The sequence below is a fragment of the Chrysochloris asiatica genome, unplaced genomic scaffold, assembly GCF_000296735.1.
Source record: "Chrysochloris asiatica unplaced genomic scaffold, ChrAsi1.0 scaffold00160, whole genome shotgun sequence".
NCBI classification, from domain to species: Eukaryota; Metazoa; Chordata; class Mammalia; order Afrosoricida; family Chrysochloridae; genus Chrysochloris; species Chrysochloris asiatica.
Window position 1 is genome coordinate 465,984 of NW_006408678.1, and position 27,721 is coordinate 493,704.

Consider the following 27,721-nt stretch of genomic DNA (forward strand, 5'->3'; position numbering starts at 1 on the left):
AAGGGGAATGCACTAACTTGTCTTTGAGCATTAAGAACACACTGATAGGAAAGCAAGACACATACCTCGAATGTCAATGAAACGATTGAAAAACCGAATTGGGTTCAGAGAGAAGAAGAGGGCCAGGTCTTTCATGCCAACTTTGAAAGGGTTTCGGTCATCCAATTTTAAGTGCGTGTGCACAGAAAGGCGCAGATCCTTCTCAATTTCTTTGCACAATTTGTCCAACAAGTGCTATTCACAAAAGAATTGATATCATAATCAAATATGTCAAAATGACATTCCAGTGAATTTTTACCTCCCTTGGTGCTTCAGCTTTGCCATTTACAGTTTGATAGTCAGTGAGTTCTTAGTAGACATTAACTTGGACATTAAACGTAGTATGTGTAATCAAAACAACCATGAGGATTTGGAATTAGGCTTTCTACTTATTGTGATGGGAAAAATGTTAACCTGGTGTGGTTCTTAGTAAATAGTTCATAATAAAACCTTATTTTTATTGGGAAAGTCAAAATTACTTTGCTTTCCATTTTAAACCAATTCTTTTGATTAGGGAGCAGTTAAATAAATCTCAAGCCTTTGCTTTCATTAGTACTTATAGTTTAATATCCTTGAAAATAAAATTAAAGGCTAGTTCGTGATAACTTCATTAGTAAAGAACATGTATTCAGTATTAATACTTAAAGCAGAGGGAGCAAAAACATAAGGGAGCAGTCAACACATGAGACAGACCCTGAAAACATGCAAGACAGGAAAACAAGTGTCCTTTAATAATCCTTTTAAAAATCCCCAAAATCAGGAGTGTGCTTAGTTTCAGAATGAGAGAGTAGGTAGAATCTCCACTGAATAATATCTCTGTTTTCCAGATGGATCTGTTGAAAAGGGATGGAGATGATGTGATAGGATCTTATAATTCAATTGTAATTGTTAGCAGGATTAACTGTGATGGTCACAACCATAATTACAGGAGATGTGTACTTAAAAAGGGAGAATAGGTAATCTTTCATCTCAAAACCAAACAATCCCAGAATCATTAAGAAGGAAGAGCATGAGCAGAGCATGAGATCCTTACCTAGAAAAGTGGCTACAGCAGAGATGGTGGTGTGGAGAGACACAGCAGCTGTGGGCTCTAGGCTCATGAACTAAGAGACTGTGTGTGCCTATATGCAGGAGGCTGGCTTACAGAATGTGTCCTTTGGACATTTATATGAATATATGTATATTTTGTTTTGTATGTGTACATCAAATGTTTCTGCTTTGTTCATTTGTGAAATATCAGATGTAAATCGGAGGCACAAGGAAGAAATCCTGTACGATAACTATCATTGCATGGTGGGGACTGGAATCATTAAGATGAAACCAAGTGTGCAATTTGTTGAATGTAAAGTGATGAATTTGTCTATAAACCCTAACTCAAGTCACAATAAACAATTAAATATATATATGAGCTCTGGTAGTGTAGTAGTTATGAATTGGGCTGCAAGCCGCAAGGTCAGCAGTTCGAAACTACCAGCGGTTCCGCGGGAGAAAGATGAGGTGGTCTGCTCCCGTAAAGATTTATAGCCTCGGAAACCCTGTGTAGAGTCGCTATGAGTTGGAACTGACTCCACGGCACACAACAACAACAACATGATGTTATGTGCCATGGAGTCGGTTCCGACTCATAGCGACCCTGTACAGGGTTTCTGAGGCTGTAAATCTTTACGCAAGGAGAAAGCCTCATCTGTCTTCCGTGGAACAGCTGGTAGTTTCGAACCAACAACCTTGCGGTGCGCAGACCGATTCGTAACCACTACGCTACCCTAAGGAAACCCTGTGCAGGGTCGCTATGAGTCGGAACCAACTCCACGGCACATAACAACAACATATATATATATATATATATGTGTGTATGTATAAAAACACAAATTCATCAAGCTAAAGAAACTTAAAAATCAAAATCAATGATCTTTTCTAGGTTACAATGGAGTTCGACAAGCTGGCCAAACACAGACAAGGGGCTTCAAGAAGTTTGTGAATAATGGAATGAAAAGATGATGGCATTTTCCCACAAACTTTCTGGAGTCCCCTCATATAATCGTTTCCAAGTAAGAATAGTTAACATAAGAAGTTATGTAAGCCTAAATTTGTTAACCCTGTGATGTGTACTCATTCTTAATTCTTTTCTCCAAATAAAAAGATCACATGATAGAAATTAAATTCCAAATGTTTTATAAGACTCAGTGCTATTATTCCCTAAAGTAAAAAGAAAATTTTCCAAACTTCCAGTCCAGTTTTCTATATAAAATTCAAGAATTAACAGACCAAGTTAGCATGATAGCGATAATGTAACTACAATCAATCCCTCTGCTTGTCACAGTGGTTTATAAATACTATTGTTGGCATTAGTTGCCATCAAGTCGATTCTGACTCATGATGATCCCATGTGTTTTAAAATTATAAATTAGTAATGTTAATAAAAGATCAATTTGGTCCAAACATGTTTTCTAGACACTGCATTCCAAAAACAAGTTTTAAGTTTTCAATCTCACATGTTACCTCATTTAGAATTTCCATAATTTCCTTGTCATAGCAATCCAGCAGAATTTCAGAGGACTCTAAATGTCTTGCATGCATCATAGCAGGTACACAGTCACGTAATGCACTGAACATGTACTAGGAAAAACGGTAAACGTGAATTTAGAGAGACCGCATGTCCAACCTAAACAACATCAAAAAAAGTTATCTATCTCAAAAGACAAACTTTCAATCTGAAAAAAACAGTGTTTCCCACAAGATTATCTTGCTTCCCTAAATGAAACAGAGCATGGTTTTATTCATTAACGTATGTTGTTGATGTTAAGTGCAATCGAGTTAGTTCCGACTCACAGAGATGCTGTATAGGAGGGTTTCCAAGGCTTTAAATCTTCGCAGAAGCAGAAAGCCTCTTCTTATTCCTCCATGGAGCGGCTGGCGGGCTTCAACCCTAGACCTTGTGCTTGTTGTAAGGAGCCACCATGCTCACTCACTAAGTCATACAAATACTTTAAATACACAAAAATTCACATTCACTTATCCTTTTCTGTCTTGAGAATTCAAACACACTTACTCCCTTCAAGAAAAAGGAAGATTTGAATAATATGAACTTTGTGGATCAAATAAATGTCAAGCTATTGTGACAAAAACTAGAATCCAGTGAAGTAACAATGATGAGCAATACGAAGGGAGAAGTTAAATATAAGACATTAAAATAAATTTCTTTATTATTAATATTAGCTATAATATTAAAGAGTCCTGGTAGCGTAGTGGTTACAGATCGGGCTGTGAACCTCAAGGTCAGCAGTTCAAAACTCCCAGCTGTTCCGCAGGAGAACGATAAAGCTTTCTGCTCCCGTAAAGATTTACAGCCTCGGAAACCCTGTACAGGGTCTCTATGAGTCGGAACCGACTCCACAGCACTTAACAACAACATCAACAATATTAATGGATTCCTCTGTCATTACATAATTGTACAAAACAGTAGCTAGTCAATGTTTAAATGATTTACTAAGTCAAAGACTGTTCTACTTTAAATCATTAGGACGGTTACACACTAGTGAAGGCTTTCTTCTTTATGATGTGGTTTACTTACATGCAATCTTGCAGCATCAACGGCATTTTCATACACATCATCTAAATAAATTGGGAAGACGGCTCGGTGCCAGTATAAAAAACAACAGTCACATTGTGTTTGGACTCTATAATATAAAGTAGTAATTAGTGACACCAAAATAAAAGTATACCAAAGAATAATGAAAGGCTGGTGGTTCATACCCACCAGTTGCTCCTGGAAAACCCTATTAGGGCAGCTATGAGTCAGAACCAACTAGACAGCACTTACCAAAAACAACATCACTTAATCCAAAACTTAGTATAGAAAAGTCTTTTTTTTTTTTTAATTAAACAAAACAGTCTAATACCCAGCATGGTCAGAATTCTGCAAATATGCTTTAGTTTCAAAAGACATCAGAAAAATACAGACACTTTTAAAACACAGTGGTTTAAAATACAGTTCTGTTCACTATCATTTGCTGTGACTACACATTTGCAATACTGGCATCACCATTTTATTTGTCTCAAAGTTGGAAAGGCCAAGTCTCTTTAAAAATTGTAACCACCTCCCTCCCCAAAAAAAAGTCACACTTAACACTTCTATAATCATTGCCAAGTAAACAATTCATACTTCATTGGATCAAAAAAAAAAAAAAAAAGATTAAATATCTTATAATAAACATAAATAGAAAGTTCTAGGATGGAGAGTTACATGCCACTAACTGCAAAAATGTCAGCTTCTCAAAACAATAACAAAAACATAAATATAAGCATTAAATAAAGTAGTATAATCTAAATTCAGAGGAAAATAAAAATAAGAAGACCTGCTTTTACTTTTACTATGAGTCAGAACCGACTCCACAGTACTTAACAACATCCACAATATTAATGGCTTCCTCTGTCGTGAGTAAGCAGTAAGTAAGCTTACTCTTACTCATTCAACCTAACCTCGATGGCCTGATGATCAGATCTCGACTGTTGTTGTTAAGTACCATGGAGTCGGTTCCGACTCATAGTGACCCTGGCACAGGGTTTCCGAGGCTGTCAATCTTTACGGGAGCAGAACACCTCATCTTTCTCCTGCGGAACCGCTGGTAGTTTCTAACTGCTGACCTTACAGTTGGCAGCCCAACTCGTAACCACTATACTACCAGAGCTCCTTAGATCTCAACTAGAGAAAGATGAAAAAAAAATTTTGATAAAGAAAACAAGTGTGAATTGCTACAATTTGATGACCTTGACCTATACTTACGGATACAGTAGCTCAATATACCAACTGAGAAGGAAGGATTCTGCACATCAAGTGTCAATCCTATCCCCTCTGTATACAGGGTTGATAGGGACAGACCACTTAGACATTGGCTACCTAAAATGAGGGTGTGCTATAAAGGCACAAAGAGACTGGCTTAAAAGTTTTCAAGAGGGAGTTTAGTTTCAGAGTGTGCAGTGGAAGGTAGAATCCTCACTGAGTAGTTTTCATCTTGTCTAGATGGGTCTGGTGAAAGGAGATGGGTATAAGATTCTTACGATTCAATAGTGAATAATTGTTATCATGTTTCATTGCGAAGTAGAAAATTTGTAACAAAAAGGGGGGATTAGTTAATCTTATAGTCCAGGAACAGAGGACCCTAGGACCATCAAGGGAGAAGAGCACAAGTGGAATGTGGGACTTTATCCAGAGAAGCAGCGACACCAGAGATGGAGGCAGAGATGGGGACATGGAGAGAGAGAGCAGCTGAAGACTCTAGACTCATGGAAAGAGAGGGATTGAGAGCTGACAGCTAAGAGGCAGACGTGCAGAATGTACTCTTGGGTTGTTTAAATGATTGCATATTCCTAAGTGTTTCTGTGTACATTCCACTGCCCCCCTCAACAACAACAACAACAACAACAGAGGAAATAGAAGCAAATACTGTTGGATGATGATGTACAGAGGAGATTGTAATCACTGCAATGTAACGAGTGTAAAACTGATACTCTCTCATGTAAACTATCACTCAATTCACAATAAAAACTTTTTTTAAAAAATAATAAACAGGTGTTCCAATTTCCCTACATCCTCAATAAAGCCACAAGAGGCTATAACATAGATGAAACTTTGCTACAAAGGAGGAATTTCATAGTTTCTCTAAAAGCCCCATCACAACCACCACAATATGCACCATGCTTTTTGAAGCTGTGTCTTCTTTATCTCATGGGCATTCTTTTAGAAGCTATGTCCTTAAAGCAGAACTAAAGCTAAAACAGAAAGCAATGCCCTTCAGAAGTCTCCTGTTGGTCCTGCTTAAGGAGTTCCACAGAGGAACTAATGGGCTGCCTGAGTTTTACTTCTCCCGCGTCTATCGGCTCTACACTGGACTACATTACTCTACATTACTCAAGTACTCTAACCCGTCTTACCGTTCTCTAAGCTCACTGATGAGATCCAGCTTTTTCATGACTACTTGAAGTGGAAAGAGTTCTTCTTCCTTAAACGTTTTCTACCAGGGAGACAAAAAGAGGCACAGAAGTTGCATACAAAGTGAAGACACGTGTCTTCACTTAGGTAAACAATAAGGGAAATGTGAAATCTCAAGCCTCATTCTTACTTCATAAGTAAAAGCCATACTTACCATCTGCGTGCCAACACTTAGTGCCAGAGAGACAATCAGTCGTCGCTGCTTTGTGCTGGGCCCATTGAGAGTATTTTCAGCCAAAACAAGAGCAGAGAGGACATCGAGACGCTGTTCACTGTATTTTTTGTCAGAAATTACTCTTTTCTTAATGATAAAAGAAAACAAAAATTATTAATTTTATTTCTGAGGCAATAACAAAAGACTAAGAATCTTCTAGATTATTTTTCCGTAATTCAATGTAAGAGGGCATAAACAAATCCCATGTTGAATTTTTTCTGATCACATTATACATGCTACTTCAATAGCATTATTTCTTGAAACTGTCAGAAACAGTACATTTGTTGTTGTTGTTGTTGCTGTGTGCCGTTGAGTACAGGGTTTCTGAAGAACAGCTGGTAGGTTTAAACCACCAACCCTGCAGTTAGTAGCCCAGTGTTTATCCTACAGTGCCACAGCAGGACTCCAGTAAATACATTAGAGCTACTTTAAAACTTCCATATTAACATAATAAGAAATCTTACCAAGAAAATACATTTGCTAATCAAACGTCTAAACGAAATACAACGTCATTTTTAAATAAAGCTATGTTAGTTGTTAAATACTATAACTTCAGAGGAAGACAACCCTGATAACTTAAAGCAAAAACCATAAAATACCATGAAGAACATTAGACAAGATGAATTACGTTTGAAAGAACAGAGAAACCAGGTAAAACAGAAAAGCAAATGAAAATGTAAAACAACTGTGCTGAAAAAAGTAACAATGACATACCTTGGCCACAGAAATGGAATTAAGAGCTTGATGTTGAAGGTGCTGTGTTATATGTGAAACTGAATCGGCCACAACCATGCTTCTTCTGTAAAACATATGCTGTATTGCCTAAAAAGAATCAGAAGAAATGCTGTACATGGAAAAGTTCCACACTCACTTTTGTTATTTACTTGTATAACTATCCAAAGGCACATGAACATGGATGTTCACAATAGTCTGTGTAATAAGGAAACACTGCCAACAGTTTAACAAACCATGAGGCTTCAACTATGTACAACACTCTGCACACATTCAAAAATGAGACATGGATACATTTCAAAACCATTATGATGAGTGAAACAAAATCAGACAGAAAAGATTACATACTAAGAACTCTATTTAAACAGTGTTTTTGAAAATGTAAACTGACCTATAAAGACAAAAACAGATCACTAGTTAGTTATCTGGGGCCAAGGGTAGAAGGAGGGACTGAAAGGGATAAACAATTCTGGAGGGTGTGGGAATGTTCTTGATCGAGGTGGTGGTTCCACAGGTGTATAGAAATTAGAACTCCATAGAGGCACATGGAAGGAGCTCTGGTAGCATAGTGGTTACGAATCGGGCTGCAAACCTTAGGTCAACAGTTACAAACTACTAGCTGTTCCCATGGGAGAAAGATGAGGCTTTCTGCTCCCATAAAGATTGACAGCCTCGGAAACCCTGTACAGGGTCGGAGTCGGAACCGACTCCACGGCATATAACCACCACCACCAACCAGAGGCTCTGGTAGTGTAGTGGTTACAAGTCGGGCTACTAACCCAATGGTCAGCAGTCTGAAACTACTAGCTGTTCCGCGGGAGAATGATGAGGCTTTCTACTCCTGTAAAGATTTACAGCCTCGGAAACCCTATGCAGGGTCACTACCAGTCAAACCCGACTCCTCGACACACCACCACCACCAACAACCAGAGGCACATGGAGACCTAAGCGCATGGATTCTTGAGCCACATTACTTAGGTTCAAATTTGATTCTATCACTACTAGCTGTGCAACCTCAAGCAAGTCACAAAATCTTTCTGTTTGCCTCAATATTTCATCTGTAAAACAGTACCTGGCGTGGCACTGTAAGATACGCACTGGACTGCTAACCCCATATATGCACATGGCTTGTACTTTGATTCATTTATCCATCTGTACAAGTAGTTGCAAGGTCAGCAGTTCAAGCTCACCAGCTGCTCTTGGAAACCTTATACAGGGTCGTTATGAGTCAGAATCAACTTAAGGGCACTTAACAACAAGTATCCTATGAGTCGACACCAACTCCATGGCACTAAGCAACAAACAAGCAGCCTACAGCTCAAATTACACTTCCTCTAAATTACAAAACAAACAGCTTCATTAACGTTAACTAATCTCATATGCACATAAACATGGTAAAATCCTGGATAAGGTCACATGGGTATGTTTTTAAACTCACTGTAACATGTTTTAAACTTCTTTGAGTAAAGTTTTAGTAATATTATTTAAACTAACCTTTTCACTTTCCTTCTTTTCTTTCTACTAGATTTAATTGTCAATAAAGATGAAATATGACCAGTCATAGAAAGTTACTCAGAAATATTTTTCAATATTTTACCCACAAATAAGTAAGTACCCTTTCCCATAATTTTTTTTTTTAAAGGTTTTTATTGTGGATTGAGTAAAAGTTTACAGGGCAGATGACCAGTTTTACATTCAACAAATTATATACCTCATTACACTACAATGATTAGAATCCCCTCCATGTACCATCAGCTACCAGTGTTTCTCTCTATTCACTTTGGCTTTTTTTTTTAAAAAAAAACAAAAACACTCAGGCATATATAATAATTTACACCACCAAAGGGCACATTCTGCAAGTCTGCCTCCTGGCTGCCAGTTCTTAGTCCCTCACTTCCCATCAATCTAGAGTCCTCCATGTCCCCATCTCTGATTCCATCTCTGGTGTCTCTGCTTCTCTGGATAAGGTATCTCATTCCGCTTTTGCTCCTTTCCCTTGATGGTCCTAGGGTCCTTTGTTTCTGGACTGTAAGATTAACCACTCCCCTGCTTTTGTTACAAAAACTTCTACCTTTACAATTGTGACAGTCTCAATTAGTCATGATAACAATTACTCATTATTGAATCCTAAACATCTTAGCCCCATCTCTTTTAACCAGACCCATCTAGACGAGATGAAACCTATTCAGTGGGGACTCTTTCTTTCCCCATATGCTATTAAACTAAACTCCCCCTTGACACCTTGTAAAAGCCAGTCACTTCATGCCTTTATCGGCCCCTCATTTTAGGTAGCCAGTGGCTAAGTTGCCCATCCCTATCCATATCAACTGGATGCTTCACTCTCAGCTCCAGACTTCCATAATTTTTTGTTCTCATAGTAAACAAATCAAATTTAAGAAGTCAAATCTTCTAAGATCATCTTAATTTAAGTTCTATTCATTTCTCAATTCTGATGGCATGAGAAAAATCACTGAAAACCTACCTTAAGAAGTTCAACAAGCCTGCATAATGCCTTCACTGAGGTTTTGGTCATCGGCTTTTGCATGGACATGTAGAGATTCATTGTGGTTTTAATAATGGTGCTAATACTATACGCATATAAGAAGCCCTGTAAAAAATACAATCAAACATGATTTACAACCACAAGAAAACAGTTCATTTCTTCAAGAGCCCATTCTCTATGTTATATAGTTAAGTATTACTCAATAGTACTTAGTGTTTTTAAAAGTTCACTTTCAAAGCAACTCTTAAGAATTTAAAATACTGTTTTCTCTCCCTCATAGAGACAATGTTGTATGTGGTAGTTGAGTTTCAAAAGAGCCCTTTATTTAAAATTTATTTGACTACCTATCATGTACTAGAAATTTAATGCTGATGAAATTATCCGATGTGCCCAAAGTTTAAGACTCTTTCCATTAAAAAACAAAAAATTTTCCGAGAGATAAAGATTCCTATGTCCTCACGGGAGAAGAGCTGAGGGCTCTGAAAAGCTGGAAATTAAAATGGAGAAGGAGTAAGAGACCTGCTCTCTAGTCAAACAGTCCCAGAGCTACTTCTGAGTCCTACACTAGTTCTCCTGTCCTTTTCACCCAGGCCCATCTATGACCATCCCCTACCGACTAAGACAGACTAGGAGGAAAAGTCTGCTCTTTACTTCCCAAAGGCAGTCAACGGATACTTTATGGATCACAATGGTTCAAATCTGTTGGTTGCAAAAGGTGAGTGGAGGCTGACTCAATGCCATCTGATAACAAGCTTGTTTCTAATCCAACTGACTGCCATCAAGTTAATTCCAACTCACAGAGACCCTACACAGGGCTTCTGACACTGCAAATCTTTGTGGGAGCAGTCACCCTCATCTTTCTCCTGCAGAGTCGCTTTGGGGGGTTTGAAAACTATCAACCTTGTGGTTAGCAGTCTTGTGCTTCTCCTACAGCACCGCGGGGCTTTCTCTCCTTCCAGCCCAAAGAAATGAGAGTCTCTTCTACCCTTCTATTCACAAGTCTCGTGAGATTTTACGAAAATGTCCTGGTGTGGCACCGCAGGATAATGCAGTGGACCACAAGGTCAGTTTGACTCACAAGGTCAGCAGTTAAAACTCTCCAGCTGCTCCTCAGAAACCCTATACAGGGTTGCTACAAGTTTTAACTGACTTGACAGCACTTAACAACAACAACAGGAAACAGAATGGATTAAAAAAAAAAAAAAAAAAAAACAGGGAAAACCAGTATTATTTCTCAAATGTATGTCTTCATTTGCACTTAAAGGGACATACAGAAACAATAAGGTAATAATAGAGATATTTCTGGGCACACAAATAGCTAAAGTAAGATACATGTACTATTTCTATGTTGTTGTTAAGTGCCACCAAGTCAGTGCCGACTCATAGCAACCCTGTATACAGTTTCTGGGGCTTTTTAAATCTTCACAAGAACAGAAGGCCTCATCTTTCTCCCATGGAGCAGCTGGTGGACTCGAACTATGGACCTTGCAGTTCACAGTCCAACGCATTCCCCAACAACAAGGTAATAGAGATTTTTCTGGGCATACAAATAACTAAAATATGATGCATGTGCAGTTCATAGATGAAACTATGACTGTAAGTAGAGTCGAGAGCCTAATGCAGAAGCTAATGATTGTCAACTTTTTTTCCTGCCACATCACGTGTGAGAGATAAAGTACTTACCTTTCAGTAACACGGAGCCAGGTGGCACAGTGGTTAAAGAGCTTGGCTACTAACAAAAGGTCAGCCGTTTGGAAAGCAACTGGTCCACGGGGGAAAGATGTGGCAGCAGTCTGCTCCTACAAGGCTTTACAGACTCAGAGACTCTACAGGGACAGTTCCACTCTGTCTTCACAGGGCGGCTGGAAATGGGAATCCAGTCGGCAGCTGCAGCTTGGGCTGACATTCCCATCAGTAACTAGCTCACAGGAGTGAGGTGGGAGGTGGGGATTTCTCTGAGCCACATTAAGAGAAACAGGAAATGCGAGGGAGAAGTAGCATTCTGACATGACAATAATTATCTGACAAGTCCTACCTTGTCAGCTACAGGGATGTGACACAAGACTGTCCTAGCGCAGCATCAGGATACAGAAAACAGAAGCAATGAACAGCAAAGGTGTACTCCAGACAGATGAATAAATTGGGGGGAGGGGCAGAGGGTTCCTTCTGGTGGGAGATAGCACATTAAGCTATAGACGACTTCCGGAGTCCATACCACTCCATTCCCAGGCAGTCATTAGCGTGTTAAGGATGTACCTGAAGGAAGCATTGAAGTATCTGAATTGGAAGGGGTGTGTTTCATTAACGGCACAATGGGTACGTTGTGCCAAGCCTTCTGCCTATTGTTGTTGCTGTTAAATACTGTCGAGGTGCTTCCGACTCATAGCAACCCTACAGAGGGTTTCAAAAGAGCAGCTGGTAGGCTTGAACTGTCGACCTTGTGTTCTCAGTACAGCGTCAAACCAGAACTAGAAAATCTGGACAAAACATTTTTTTAAATTTCCTGGAAGCCATTAAGGAACTAAAAGATGAAGAAATAGAGGGCTAAAATCTGGGTTGTTGTGGTGTAATGTTGCGTCGGTGGTTCTGATTCATAACGACCCTGTGCAGGGCTTCCTAGGGGTGGCTGGTGGAGTTGAACCAGCGCCCTTGCAGTTAGTAGTCCAATGTGTCACAGAACGACAGAAATCCAGAGATGTGAGCCTGGCATCTGGGGCTTTTCCCTTAAGGTACCTGCCTTTATTTCAAAAGTGGAGAATGAAAACTGAGAAGCCAAACACTTATTCTGACGTTGTACTACAGAGAAGGCAGGTAAAAATGGTCCATCAAGGAGAGGAAGTTCTGGTAAACCACCTAATCTAATCTTAACATCAGGATCCTGAAGAACTACCCTCTCCTGGAAACAGACCAGCTCTCACCAGGACTGGGCTGAAATGATTTGGGTTGGTAGTTGTCCTAGATGAATGTGTGCTGGAAGAAAATAGAAATCCTCTCTGGAGGAAGAAAACTATAAATATCTTCAATCTATGTCTATAGTTTTTTTTAGTATAAATGTCTGATACTCTACAACAAATAACCAGTTATATAAAGAAATAAGACATACCCCATAACTAGATAAACAACAGGTAATAGAAACAGCCAAATCAGGAAATTATCAAGACATGGGCTGCAAGATAGTTATATGCTGAATATACTGAAGAAAACACGTCACAAAAATTATTTAAAAAAACAACACTGGAAATAGTAAAAATAGAAGCAAATGAAAAGTTAACAAATAAAGGGAGTTCCATAATTATGTCAAATACGAGTTAACACTACTTAACAACTGTCTGTTTGGTGAGTTTTTACATCCTTCCATTAGTAATATGTACTACATGCAATGGTACATTATGAAATTTGCTGATGTTATCATTTGCAGATGTTCAGTGTTATGATTTATAAAGACACCAATAATAAAAGGCAAAAAAATGTAAAAAAAAAAAAAAAATGAGGCATTTGGCTTATGTCAGAACCAACTTATGACAGAGTCATGAGAACAGAATCCTGTCATAAACTGGGAACTCCTGGTGTGGCACTGTGGATCAGCACTGGACGGTGAACCACAAAGTCAGCAGTTCAAATCTACCAGCTGCTCCTTGGAAACCCTACACAAGGTCGCTATGAGTCGGAACCAACTCAATGGCACTTAACAACAACCTGTATTTAAGAACTCAGTGAGGTGCTGTGGGTTAATGCACTGGACTACATAGTCAGTTTGAACTGCAAAGTCAGCGGTTCAAGCTCACCAGCCATTCCTCGGAAACCCTATATAGGGTCGGTATGGGGCAGAGCCGACTTGATGGCACTTATCAACAACATATGGTTTTTAACAGCAAATTACACATAGTTGAAGAGAAAACTGGGAGAGAGAAAAAAACAAATGTTCCACAAATTCAAGAAGATCTAAAGATCCCAAGATGCACAAACACAAAGAAAACCATAGTGATACGGTATGGTGCACTAAATAATATTGCTAAAAACAAAATGTAAATCTTAGAAACAATTGAGGAATGACACATCACCTTCAAAAAGCAATAAGACTGAAAATTCCTCAACAAAAGCAAAAGACACTAGAAAAACAAAACAATGACATCTTAAAATTTTTAAAGCAAAAAGCCCCCATCAATCTAGAATTCTATACTCAGCAAAACTGTCTTCAAAAATGAAGCTGAAATGAATGCGTACTGTGACAAAAGCTAGTACAGTTTTCAAGAGCGGCATCAAAGGAAATGCTACACATGTTTCACAAGCAGAAGGATGAAAGCTCAAAGATGCAAGGAGAAAAGCAACAGTGTAGCTAACAATGTGGATACATTGAAATGAACACCTACCATTAAAAAACAACAGTAGGGATGTCTTGTGGGGTTCAAAATACATTTAGAATCAAAATACATAATAGCACAAAAGGTGAGAAGAAAGGGAGGTCAAATAGAATAAAATGTTCTATTTTACATGATCTAGGAAGTGATCAAACTACTCATTTATGTTAGATTTGACTAAATCAAGGATGCAGCTTAAAAATCTCTCAAGTAAACATTAAATAAATAGTAAAGGAATATAGAATTAATAAACCAACAAAGAAAAATCAACTGAGAAAAATAATCCCAAAATGAGCAAAAAAGAAAAAAGGGAATAGATATAAAACAGGTAAAATATACAGAAAGTAATTGGTTGGAAAGTAGTTTTAAATCTACTAAAAGTTATCAGTAAAGATACACACTCAAAACAGTTCAATTACAAAGCAAATATTATCAGACTAGGGAAATGCTTATAGAAGATGCCAGAGAGGTTACAAGGATCCAAAACGATATACTACACAGACACTAACCAAATGAAAATTGTGATAGCTAGAGGGGCACTTATTAAAGGGATATTTCATAATGATTAAGTTCAATTCACTAGGATGATCAAATAATTCTAAATGTTTATGTTTACTACAAAAAAAAAAAAAAATGACAGGCCTTTTTACAAAGATGGTGCCGAAAACGAAGAAGGAAGCCCCTGGCCCTTCTAAAGCTGCAGCCAAAGCCAAGGCTTAATGAAAGCCAAGAAGGCAGTGCCACAAAGTAAAGAAGATCCACATGTCACCCACCTTCCAGCGGCCTAAGACTCTGAGGTTCCAGAGGCAGCCCAAATATCCTTGGAAAAGCGCCCCCAGGAGAAACAAGCTTGACCACTAGGCCATCATTAAGTTCCCTCTGACTACTGGGTCAGCCATGAAAAAGACTGAAGATAATAACACACAGTTGTGTTCAATGTAGAGGTCAAAGCCAACAAGCACCAGCTCACACAGGCTGTGAAGAAGTTCTATGACACTGACGTAGCCAAGGTCAACACCTTAGTCAGGCCTGATGGAGAAAAGAAGGCATATGTTCGACGGACTCCTGACAATGATGCTTTGGATGTTGCCAACAAAATTGGGATCATCTAAACTGAGTCCAGCTAGCTAATTCTAAATATAAATTTTTTCAATACATTAAAAAAAAAAAAAAAAAATGACAGAACTACAAGAACAAATAGGCAAACAGACAAAACAGTGGGAGAGTCTCACTCAACTACCTTAGGATCTGATAGAGCATGCAGTGACCCACTTAATATAGAACACTACAACTGACAAACACAGAAAAACCTCACAATCTTTTCAGGTATATATAGGGAATGTGTACCAATGGGTCATTAAGCAAATATCAACAAATTTTAAAACACTGAAATTCTTGCTAGAACTTAATTTAAAAAATCTTTCAAAATAATCCACAGATCAAAGAAGAAATTATAAGGGCATTTTTAACTATTTTGAATTCAAAGATGGAACAAATATATCAAAACTTAACAGAACTTAGTTAAAAAGCCATTCTTTGAAGGCCTTTTGTAGAGTTTTAAATACGTACACTAGAAAATCTAAATAAATGAATCAGACACAGATCCAGATATAAACAAATTGATTTCCATTTCAATTTTAAGAACAAAAACATATCCTATTCTTTCCCAGTTTTTTCCAGCCTCTGTAACATCTGTAAATTGGATTAACAAAGGAATGCGCCCCCAAAACATTTTAAGTAATAAAATGCAACTACCTGTATAAAAATATTACATCTATTGGTGAGGTCTTCAGCAAATTTATCCATTCGCTGTTCTTTAGATAAGATAGATTCCATTTTCATCATCCATGAGCTCACAAAGACGTAGTAAGACTGTACATCTCTAACAAAGGAAAATGGGATGTTACTCAGCACAGGAGAGGAAGTTTACTTCCATTTCTTCATATAGATTAGAATAGAGTATTACTGGGTTTATACATATCAATAGAGCTTCCTGGGTTTGATACATATCAGATTGTTGTTGTTAACTGCCATTGAGTGCAACCCTGTGTAGGGTTTCCGAGGAGCAGCTGGTGAGTTTGAATGGCCCACATATCAGGTAGACATATACAATTCACTCATTCAGTAAACATTTACCGGCATAAACAAGCCAGGTGCTGTTTCGCAGCACTGAGAACAAAACTGAACAAAACAGACAAAATCCCTGCCCTCCTAAAGCGTTCATGCTAGAAAGGAGAGTTATACAATAAAGAATCAATCATTTAAATTCTTAAAATATCAGGTACTGGTAAATGCTATGAGGAAAAAAAAACAGCTGGAAAAAGGGACAGGTACTCAAGTGGTCACAAATGCGGCTTATTTAGTGATCTTAAAGAAGAGGAAGCAGTAAACCACGCAAATCTCAGGAAAAAATTCTAAAGCCATGGATAAGCAAGGTGAATGTTCTAAGGCAGGACATGTGTGTGGTATGTTCAAATAACAGCAAAGAAGTCCATTCTGGAGCAGAGATAAGAACAGAAGAGGTTAGAGGTGAAGGGAGTGGGGAAGTCTGTGTAAGGCCTCACATGGAGGACTTCAACTGGGAGTGATGTGGGAAAGCCACTGGTGAGTCTGAGCAGTGATCTGAGCTAGCTGTGGCTTTAGGACATCAACATTACTTAGGCAAATGTGCTAAAAATAAACTTCAAAAGGGGCAAAGGCAGAAGCAGGAAACCACTTAGGAAGCTATTCTAGTAACACAAAAGAGGATGACAGCTTGAATTAGAATAGGGGCAGGGGAAGTGATAAAAGACTCTGAATATAAAAGTGAAACTTTATTGAATGCATGCTCTGTGCCAGCCACTGTTCTAAGCACGTTACACCAATTAACTCAACAGAAGTCTCAGAATAATCTTATGAGCTAGTACTTCTAACTTTATTTAACAGAAGCACCAGTTGACACATGGAGATGAATTAATGTGCCCAAGAGCATACCACTAGTCAGTAGCTGAGATACAAGCATCCTCATCGTGCTTTGTTGCTGTGTGCCCATGGCTCAGTTCTGGTTCCTAGGACCCCATATGACAGAGAAGAACTGTCCCCAAGGTTTCCTAGGCTGTAATCTCTGTGAGGGAAGATCACCTGGTCTTTTCTCCCTCGCAACCACTGGTGAGCTAGAGCTGCTGACTTTACAAGTTAGCCTTTTCCATGCTAGAGAGACTAACTCAATAACAAATACAGTTGTCTCCACTCTACAGGATGATTACAAACACTGACTCATTCTATCAATACATCTGAACTTGATCATCTCACTCAAGTCAGGCAGGAACTTATGACCCACCAGTTGAGTTTAAGGTACCCTATTTTTGTCTTTCTTTTAAAACGAATGTGCAAAAAGTGAACAATTCTCCATGGAGAATCTGACGTTACCAAATTTGTTTAAATAAAGCTTTTCCACTACAGCAGTTTCAAGAACTGTCCCCTGACTGCCAGTCAGCCAGTTAGAAGATAGCCTTCCAGGGCAAGGGACTGAAACAGCCACTCCATCAAGATCAGAATGCCTTCCGGAGTTGGCCACACTACTTGACAATCTGTCCATTTCAAGGGCTCAATCAGTGTGAGGAGAGATTATCCCTAAACTTTACTTAGTAAATGTATTTTGGGGAGGTCAATCAGAATCAGCTAGCCTCAAAGCTGATTTAACAACAACAACAAAAAAAAGCAGGGGGTTGGGGGGGTGGGGTTTCTACAGAGCCAGAATCAATGTTCACAGTTTTGGCTATATCTCAAATGTGCAGAAATATACTATCTGACTTGTGGATAACTTATTGAAAAGTCTAGAACACACAAATAACAGCAGTGTCCTAACACACTGTCTGACTTTTGCAGAGGCGGCTATGGTCAGCTCAGCAGGCCCACGCATATAAGGAAAAGGTGTGCACAGAACCAAGAGTCTTAGAGGATGGAGCGTTCCCTGATAACAGCCACATCAATACCATTGTGAAGGCAGTAGACTCGGAATTGGACCTAAGGGTACCTAAGTGATACTGTACCAAATTACACTTAGGTACGGCAGCTACATCCAATCTTACAATGCAAATCCTTTTCACATCCTTAGAAAGAGTCAGTGTAAGGTCTGAAAATATTGACTGTCTTGTGCTTTCATTGTGGTTACTTTATAAAACCTACTTGGTAAGCGATTGAGCTTTCTGTTGCAGGAAAGTATCCCTATGCATTTTGATGGCTTGAAGGCTTTTCCTGTCTAGAAGTTTGGCAGCTGCTGGAATTTTCTGGATCAGAAAATTGTCAGGAAACCAAATAATATTAGCCGTTAGAGTGATGGCTGGTACCTGAATTAGTAAAAGGAAGGAAAAAATATCATTAAGTAGAGGCTAAACAAAGAGTTGTCTACAACATATAATGGAAGACAGAATTCATTTCAGGAAAAACAATAACCATGATATACACTCATTAATCTATTACAACACCAATATTTTACTGGGGTGTTTATATATCTACAGTTGAGCATGATAGTTACCTGTTCCACTTAAATATTAAACAGGACACACAAATACATAATTTTCATATGAATAAAAATATTCAATAGCATATAGAAATTTGAGCCTTCATGACCCTTACTTTCATTCTACATTAGTAAAAAAAAACTAAAAAATACTCAATATGACTGAGTTCTCACAGTCACAAACAACTTGATTCTTATGGTCACATACAAGCTAAAGTTTTGAAGTCACATAGACATCATCAAAATAGTAAAACTCTAGGAAAAGATTTTAAATTATTTCTACTTCAATCATTGGAATGAGGGAGTAAAAAGAATTAACAGAAAATAAAGACGAAAAGGAGCAGAAAAGAAAGAAAAAAGAAGTAGAAAGTTAACATACATTAAAAAAATGTAAAATATATACATTAATAATATATATATCTATGGGTGGCAGAGTCACATATGAGGTATTTTCATTTGCTAAGTTACTTATCTTTGGAATGATTAGATTTAAAAAATGTTTAAACAGCAATAAAATATATTTTAAGATGTATTTTTTACGCCACCCCCCACCCCCAATTTTTTTATCTACTCGGGTTAAAAAAAAAGTTCTAAAGTTGTTACCTTCTTACAAATGTCCAATAAAGACTTATAAAACTTTTTATCAACAGTTCGAAAAATTTGAAAGTGCAGCACAAAGAGTCCACAAATTCCAACATACTTATCTCTTTGGTCAATTTCAGAAGGTTCGCCTTATAAAACCATAAAATGAGAGAAAAGGAGAACAAATATAATTCATGCAATATAAAAATTGCAAACTTCATAAACAAAAAATGTATTTTACATTACCAAGTTTGGCTTCCACATTTGCAAAAATTGAGCGGATACTATGTGCAAATTCTTCAGCAAAAGTGCCATTCTTGGACACAGATACGCCTCCATTCAGAGAATCAAACTGCTGTTCTATACAGGCCTGGACAGGAAACATTGAAGAAAAATGGAGATTCTCAACAATTTAAGCTACTAAACAGGCTTCGATGAAAAAACACATGATGGTTGTGGGTAAGTGCCACTGGTCATCTCCATCTCATAGCAACCTTGTACAGGACTGCCAAGGAACAGTTGGTGGACTTGAACTGCCAACCCTTCAGTAAGCACTTCAATGCTTATCTTAAAAAGAGAGTACAATAAAGTTCTATAATCATCCTTTTCATTTTACTAAAACTGAAACTCAAGTTTTTACCTTAATCTATTCAAATATTAAGGAAGCATGGTGGTGTAGTGGGTTAAGCACTGGGCTGCTAAGCACAGGCTGACAATTCAAACCTGTAAGCTGCCCCACACAGGAGAAAGATGAAGCTGTTGGCTCCCACAAAGATGTCCAGTTTGTAAACCGTATGGAGCAGTCCTATTCTGTCCTATAGGATTGCTATGAATCCGAAACGACTCACTGGCAGTGGGTGGGGAATCTAATATTACACCTTTTTCAATGAAAAATGTATATGTACTCATATAATGTGAGTACTGATGATCTAAAATAAAACTGAATCAAAAATTGGTTGATTCTGTGTGAAGAAATACAGCAGATATAGATCTGGTTATCGCTGGGTATTGTTAGGTGCCATCAAGTTGGCACCGACTCACAGTGACCTTATGCACAACTGAATGAAACACTGCCCAGTCCTGTGCCAACCTCTCAATCGTTGCCAAGCCTAAGCCCGTTGCTGCTGCCACTGTACCAATCCAGCTCACTGGGGGTCTTCCTCTTTTTCACTGACCCTCCACTTTACCAAGCATGAGCAAGTTCTTCTCCAGAGACTGATCACTCCTGATAACATGGTCAAAGTCTGAGACGAATCTTACCAACCTGTCTTCTACAAAGCACTATGGCTATACATCTTTCAACACAGACCTGTTCTTCGGGCAGTCCATGGTACCTTCAACATTTGTCTCCAAAACTCAAGTGCATCAATTCTTCTTCTGTTTTCATTATTCATTGTTCAATTGTTTCATTTCATTGTTCAATTTTCACATGCATATGAGGTTATGGAAAATACCATAGGCTTGGGTAGGCACACCTTAGTCCTCAAATTGACATCTGTGCTCTTTAACACTTTAGAGAGGTCTTGTGCAGCACATTTGCTTAATGCAGGCGTCGTTTGATTTCTTGACTGTTGCTTGCAGGGGTGCTAATAGTGAATGCAAACAAAATTAAGTCTTTAACAACTTCGACCTTTTTTCCATTTATAATGATGCTATTATTGGTCCAGGGGAAAGAATTTCTGTTTTCTTTACATTAAGAGGTAGCCCCTATTGAAAGCTATAGTCTTGGCTTTTCATCGGTGAATATTTTAAGTCCTCTTCACTTTCAGCAAGCAATGCAGCAATCACCTGCATAACACAGGCTGTTAATGAGTCTTCCTTCAATCCTGATGTCACGTTCTTCACATTTCTTGGATGATTTGCTCAGCATACAGATTGATAAGTATGGTGAAAGGATACAAACCTGGTACACCCTTTCCTAATTTTAAACCATTCAGTATCCCCTTGTTCGATTCCAACAACTGCCACTTGGTCTAAGTACAGGTTCCTCATGAGCACAATTAAATATTCTGGAATACTCATTCTTCGCAGATGTTATCCAGAGCTTGTCATTATCCACTCAGTCAAAAGTCTTTGCATAGTAAATAAAGCACAATTAAACCTCTTTTTGGTATTCCCTTTCAGCCAATAGCCACCTGATGTCAGCAATAATATCTCTAGTTCCAAGTCCTCTTCTTAATCTGGCTTGAATTTCTGGCATTTCTCTGTTGATGTACTGTTGCACCCAGTGTTGAATTATCTTCAGTGAAATTTTACTTGCATGTGATAGTTGAGTGAGTGCCTCCAGTGCTTCATCAGTTTGTTCAAAGATTTCAATTTGTATTCCTACAACTATACCATGTGGTTCAAAGTTACCACACTGGACCATACTCAGATTATACACCCTGAGCCTAGGAAGAATTAAAGCCTGAAAAGGAAGTCTTACAAACTTAAAAAGCTTGAGTACTAGCACAGAAAACTTAGCCAACTGCTTGAATGCTTGAGAGATCCTTGAACAATTTTAAATGAAGGAAAACAAAAGAGCCTTAACCCAAATAAAACTTACTTAGGTTAGGTGTCGTTGAGTTGATTCCAACTCATAACGGCCTCATGCACAACAGAACGAAACCCTGCCCAGTCCTGTACCACCAGCCTCACAATTGTTATGTTTGAACCCACTGTTGCTGCCACTTGTCAATCCACCTCCTTGGAAGTCTGTCTCTTTTTCCCTAACCCTCCATTTTATTAAGCATAATGTCCTTCTCAGGCACTGGTTCCTCCAGTGTCCAAATGCGTCTGAAGTATGAGAGACAAACAAAGTCTCACCATCCTGGCTTCCAAGGAGCATTCTGGCTGTACTTCTTCCAACACAGATTTGTTTGTCCTGGCAGGACATGGTACTCTTAATATTTGTCTCCAATACCATAAGTCAAATGCATTGATTCTTCTATGGTCTTCCTATTCATTGTCCAACTTTCCCATGCATGTGAGGTGATTGAAAATACCATGGCTTGGGTCAGGTGCACCTTAGTCCTCAAGCTGTTATCATTGCTCTTTTGTAACAGATTTTCAAATACAACTGGCACACTATTATTTTTGCTTACTGCTAGATACGGAAAAAATTATATTTTACTACACTAACAAATGCTTTAAACCAATGCACTTTTAAAGCAAAACATAGTCAATAGTATTCTATAAAGTTACTCCACTACAATTCTGAGCTGGGGCAGCTAAACAACCCATTCGTTACAATCTGATACAGTTATATTTACCTGGAATATCATTCCATCAAGTAACTGGCCTTCCAGCTTCAGTAAGAACTTTTCCAATGGCTTTAGTTTTCCTTCCTGAATCCCAAATTTTGAAGGATTATGATGCACAGATTTCAGTAATCTTGTGGAAGAACAGAAAAAAGATTTTAAATTGGCCTACTGAACTCTTAAATTAAAATTTTTCAATTTCCCCAAAATCAAAATTATATATACAAATTTTTGTTTGGCTTCACACATTTGAAACTTTGAGAAAAAAACAATCCTAATGTACTTAATTTTATTATCATGACTTTTTATATCATCTTCAATTCATATGCCTAATGTTCTGTACATATCAGCTATTAAGTAAATACTTATGAACTGAATACTTTCCACCTAAGCAAGTCTTGGAGTATAGGAAACCAAGCTCAGAAAAAAACTATCATATGGATAGAATGTAAGGACAAAATAAATGTGAGCCCTAAAGAGGATGACATAGGACTCGGCACCATTGCATTACAAAAGACTGTCTTGAGTTGGAGCCGGCTCTACAGCTAACAACATATTTTCAAACATATCCATGGGAAATTAAAGCGTGATTATTGTTGTTGGTAAATGACTTGGAGTCAGTTTCCACTCACAGCAATCCTATATAGCGTTTTCGAGGCTTTAAATCTTTGTGGGAGCAGAAAGTCTCATCTTTTTCCCATAGAGCAGCTAGTGGGCTTAAATTGCTGACCTTGTGCTTTGCAGTCCAGCGCTTATCCTATAGAACACCACTGCACTCTCAGAGAGTGATTACTGTCTTTATAAAAATATTTAACATGCGATCCCTCAAGATATCGATCTCCAGGTCATTTCAAGGATATACATTTTCTATTTGTTGTTGTTGTTATTAAGTTCTGTGGAGTCAGTTTCGACTCACAGTGACCCTGCACAAGGTTTCCGAGGCTATAAGTCTTTATGGGATAAGAATGCCTCATCTTTCTCCCACAAAACTGCTGGTAGTTTCGAATTGCTGACCTTGAGGTTGGCAGCCCAACTCGTAACCACTACACTACACCTGCCTATATTTTACTACTAAGATACTAACTATACAAACTATACAAAGAATATTTCTTAAGAAACAAATTGACTCACCTTTTGTACATAGTCCAATGATCTTTCAATGTGACATGATTGTCGATAATTTCATCCAGGGTAAGCAAAACTGTTAGCAATTCTCCCAAGTGCTCATACATAGTCTGTCAAAAGACCTTTAATGATTATCATTTAATCACTAGTTAGAAGTTAAGCTGTGAGTGGATTTTTAAGTTAAATACATTTCAAGTAATTAATGTAATCAGTTAAAGCAGTAGGTAAATCAGTTTGTTAAAGCTACAGGTCCAGTCTTCAGACAGGACTATGAGTATTATTAGCTTTAACTGGAGAAATAGTTTGTCCAATATTTCATCCTTGTGACTTTGCAAATTAGTTTCACTGTCCAATGCAAACAGTTGGAGAAACTGCACTGGGACATTATTGGAAAAAACTGAAACTGCACTGAGAGTGTATCGGTAATGCCTCATCACTTCACAGATGAAAGAGAACACCCACTAAAAGAAAATCTTGTAAAAGTTTTGCTATAATTGTTGTCCTCCCAATCAATATGTACTAAAACAAAAAAGTTACCTATACAAACGCCGAAGTAAAATACCATAAAAATTCGTTTTACAGGTAAAGTTAATTTTACCTGAAAATGAACTCCAGTAGTCTCTATAATTTTGGGTGCAATCCTGTAATAAAATAACATCCAGATGAAAAACAAAACAGGTTTCCTTTTTTGTCACAGGTTCATTTAATCTTAAGCAATACACATAGTAGCAAAAGCTCCTGGAATTTTAATATTTGTTTATCTTTACTAAAGACTTAGTAACTAAATTTAAGAGGTTCAAGAAATTACTGCCATAGTACACTTTCCCAAGAAGGAAACATCTTGTACATCTTGATTCTGAAATATTTTTACATATAACCCATTCATGGGTAGGGATATGACAATATGTAGCCCACAGCCATTTAAACTAAAGGAACTATGTTAGGATGTTGTTGTTGTTAAATGCCATCAAGTCGATTCTGACTCATAGTGACTCTGTTTAAGGTTTCCAAAGAGCAGCTGGTAGGTTTGAACTGCCAACCTTGTGGTTAGCAATCCAATGAGTATCCTACAGTGCCATACCAGGACTCCTATCTTGGGATGTTGTTGTTAAGTGCCATCAAGTTGCTTCCGACTCACAGCAACCCTGTACAGGGTTCCCAGGGCTTTTTGTTTTTAAATCTTTGTGGGAGCAGATAGCCTCATCGTTCTCCTGTGGAACAGCTAGTGGACTCGAACCACAGACCTTGTAGTTCGCAGTCAAGTGCTTATCGTATGAAGCCACCACGCTCCTTACCTTGGCCTAGAGACAGAGAAATAACAAAACGGATATGCCTATATTCCTAAACAATTAGAATTTTTCAACTACCAACTAGAATCTGTATTATCCCACCCAAATTTGGGAACTAGTTTCTTCTTTGGTCAGGCTGATTTTTGAGTTCTCATTCCTATTTAAAAACAATGCATATTACTGGAATTATACAAAAGTCAAATGCCATAAGATAATTCAATTTTATTTCCTAGAGAGTTTGCTCAACATTAAATAATTGAAGATGGTAATTGTATATCAAACATATAGATATTGCACAAAATAAAATGCATTCCTTAAAAAGATTAAATACAAAATCAAATAAATGTCATCTTCGTGAGAGAGGAAGTCCTCTTAGAATTAATTACACACAAGTTACTGGGGAGAGGGGACTATGCTTTCATGGTCTTCTGCCATGAGGGGAACTCTAGTAAAAGGACAGAACATAAAATAAATACCAAACTTAAGGAAAACCATAGGAATGAGAAAAAAATAACAATCTACCAGTTCCTAAAGAGAGTTAAGATGCAGCGTGTCACAGCAAGAGCAATGAATGGGCTGGTGACCAGAACAGCACTTCAACAAACCATCATGGAATATTGGCAAGTACTTTCTCTGGATCTCAGTCACCTCTTCTGATAACTGAGCGTTTCCAGTCATATCCTTAAAGTTATCGTAAAGATGCAACAGTAAATGTCTAACACCTCTTAAGTATACAACATTAATCAAATGTGAGATATTATTTTAGGGTACTAAAAACATTAGGACTCTTGGTGTGGTGCTGTAGGATCAGCACTGGACTGTAAACCACAGGGTCGGCAGTTCAAACCCACCAGCTACTCCTCAGAAACACTATATAGGATCGGTATGAGTTGGAACCAACTGGATGGCACTTAACAACAACTACAAAAAACAGGAAGGGCTCTATGAAACCTGGTTAATCTTTCTTGATTTAAGACAATGGTCCCCAAATTTGGATAATCATTAAAATTAACAAGCAATCTTTTAAACATATGTTCTCTAGCCCTGTTCACCAAGATTCTATGCATTAGGAAAAGTTCCAAGTGACTCACTGAGTCAGGAACACTTATAATTTACTATAACAAGAAACAAGGAGAGAGAATATGTTATCAAATTTCTTTTTTAAAGATGAGACTGTCGACATTCTCATTCAGGCAGATAATGGGTTGATTCAATGAGGTAGGGACCGTGCCTCATTAACTTATGAAGTAGACAACATCGGGTTGTGTTTGAAATATCATGAGTGTTCAAGGAATGCTGGAAAAGTGAATGAATGAATGAATGAATGAGGGGGTGAACAAACAAACGAAAAACTGTTTCAGGTAATTAGCTAGTTTCAGAAAAACATTTCCTGCATCTCCATCATACAAGTAGAAATATTTCTAAAATCCATTACTTGTTACTGATATAGAGGGCAGCCAACTGATGGACTACATTCATCACCACTTCATAGCACCTCGTAACAAAACAAGACAGTTCCTGAAATGACAAGTGGAGTATATGTTATAAAGTTGCTTTTTAAACGTCACCATTTCTGATTGAATTTCATGGTAACAATTCTTACACAAAACAAAATAATTTTCCAGTAAAGTCTCCTGTTAACCAGCACATAGACAACTTCTAACATTCCTCAAGCAACCACAATAGCAAAGGGATTGCTCTCTCTTTGCCCCCACAGCTTTTCATTCATACTTCTGGATATGCCTTATGTTTCAGTTGCTAATAGACACCTACATGACAGGGACTGCCTCCTCCCTTCTTGAACATACTCTGCCTGGCTTGGTGGCTAACACACAACTGCTTCTGAATAAGTATCTGTCCTACTACATGAATAAATGAATGAATATTTGAATGAATGAAGGCGCTCAGAAGCTGCTAGTTTTAAAAGTATGATGATGAGAGGAAAGGATCACCAAAAGTCACTCTGAAATCATTTCAAATTGTTTACCTTTCATCAGATCCATGAATAGGCTTGGCACGGACTAAGTTAAACATCAATTATGTTTGTCAACAAATCCTATTTAACTCCCATGTGCCATGTTGCAGACCTGAAAATTTTTTCTACAGATTTCCACTTTTTTAAACCTACAGACAGTGTGCGTCCATTGTATCTAACACCCTACTAAAACCTACAGTCATTCTAAATTGTAAGCTCTAAGAGGGCAGGGACTTTGGTACTGGTTTTGTACACTGCTGCATCCCGAGCACCAAAAACACTTTCTAACGTACACCAGACTCACAAAAAAATACCTGTTGAATGTTTAAAGACAGAATTTTATATAGCTGTCAATGAGATACAGAAACAAATTAAGTTTTAAAGTTTACACAAATGAAAGTAAATAATGAATTTCAGTTGTATTTCAAACAACCTTAGTTTTACATTTCTTAATAAACTTCTAAAATATCTGCATTTCTTCCTTTCCACTTCTGTAAAATTCTCTCTCTCCCTCTAGATCAGTTGAGTTCAGCTTGTTGATATAGTTTAATTTTAAATATTTACGAAGTTCCTTCCAAAGTACTCTCTATGTCCCAGGTATGCTACCATTCAAAAATGAAAACCAAACAACAAAGGACTATGAGTATTATTAGCTTTAACTGGAGAAATAGTTTGTCCAATATTTCATCCTTGTGACTTTGCAAATTAGTTTCACTGTCCAATGCAAACAGTTGGAGAAACTGCACTGGGACATTATTGGAAAAAACTGAAACTGCACTGAGAGTGTATCGGTAATGCCTCATCACTTCACAGATGAAAGAGAACACCCACTAAAAGAAAATCTTGTAAAAGTTTTGCTATAATTGTTGTCCTCCCAATCAATATGTACTAAAACAAAAAAGTTACCTATACAAACGCCGAAGTAAAATACCATAAAAATTCGTTTTACAGGTAAAGTTAATTTTACCTGAAAATGAACTCCAGTAGTCTCTATAATTTTGGGTGCAATCCTGTAATAAAATAACATCCAGATGAAAAACAAAACAGGTTTCCTTTTTTGTCACAGGTTCATTTAATCTTAAGCAATACACATAGTAGCAAAAGCTCCTGGAATTTTAATATTTGTTTATCTTTACTAAAGACTTAGTAACTAAATTTAAGAGGTTCAAGAAATT

The 27,721-nt window shown here is 37.8% G+C and overlaps 1 protein-coding gene across 1 annotated transcript in view; it reads right to left on the reverse strand.

Annotated features, from left to right (window-relative positions):
- Positions 1-27,721, reverse strand: part of KIAA1033 (KIAA1033 ortholog) — a 66,413-nt gene that overhangs the window by 26,325 nt on the left and 12,367 nt on the right. The window contains exons 7-21 of the mRNA XM_006871074.1: positions 26,007-26,089; positions 23,881-23,923; positions 23,289-23,392; positions 22,170-22,290; positions 19,165-19,288; positions 18,940-19,067; positions 18,003-18,163; positions 15,591-15,717; positions 9,457-9,582; positions 6,957-7,064; positions 6,183-6,329; positions 5,971-6,050; positions 3,611-3,716; positions 2,539-2,655; positions 66-234 (exon numbers count right to left, since the gene is read on the reverse strand). Coding sequence (XP_006871136.1) covers positions 66-234; positions 2,539-2,655; positions 3,611-3,716; positions 5,971-6,050; positions 6,183-6,329; positions 6,957-7,064; positions 9,457-9,582; positions 15,591-15,717; positions 18,003-18,163; positions 18,940-19,067; positions 19,165-19,288; positions 22,170-22,290; positions 23,289-23,392; positions 23,881-23,923; positions 26,007-26,089 — 1,744 coding nt within the window. The remainder of the gene's footprint in view (positions 1-65; positions 235-2,538; positions 2,656-3,610; positions 3,717-5,970; positions 6,051-6,182; positions 6,330-6,956; positions 7,065-9,456; positions 9,583-15,590; positions 15,718-18,002; positions 18,164-18,939; positions 19,068-19,164; positions 19,289-22,169; positions 22,291-23,288; positions 23,393-23,880; positions 23,924-26,006; positions 26,090-27,721) is intronic.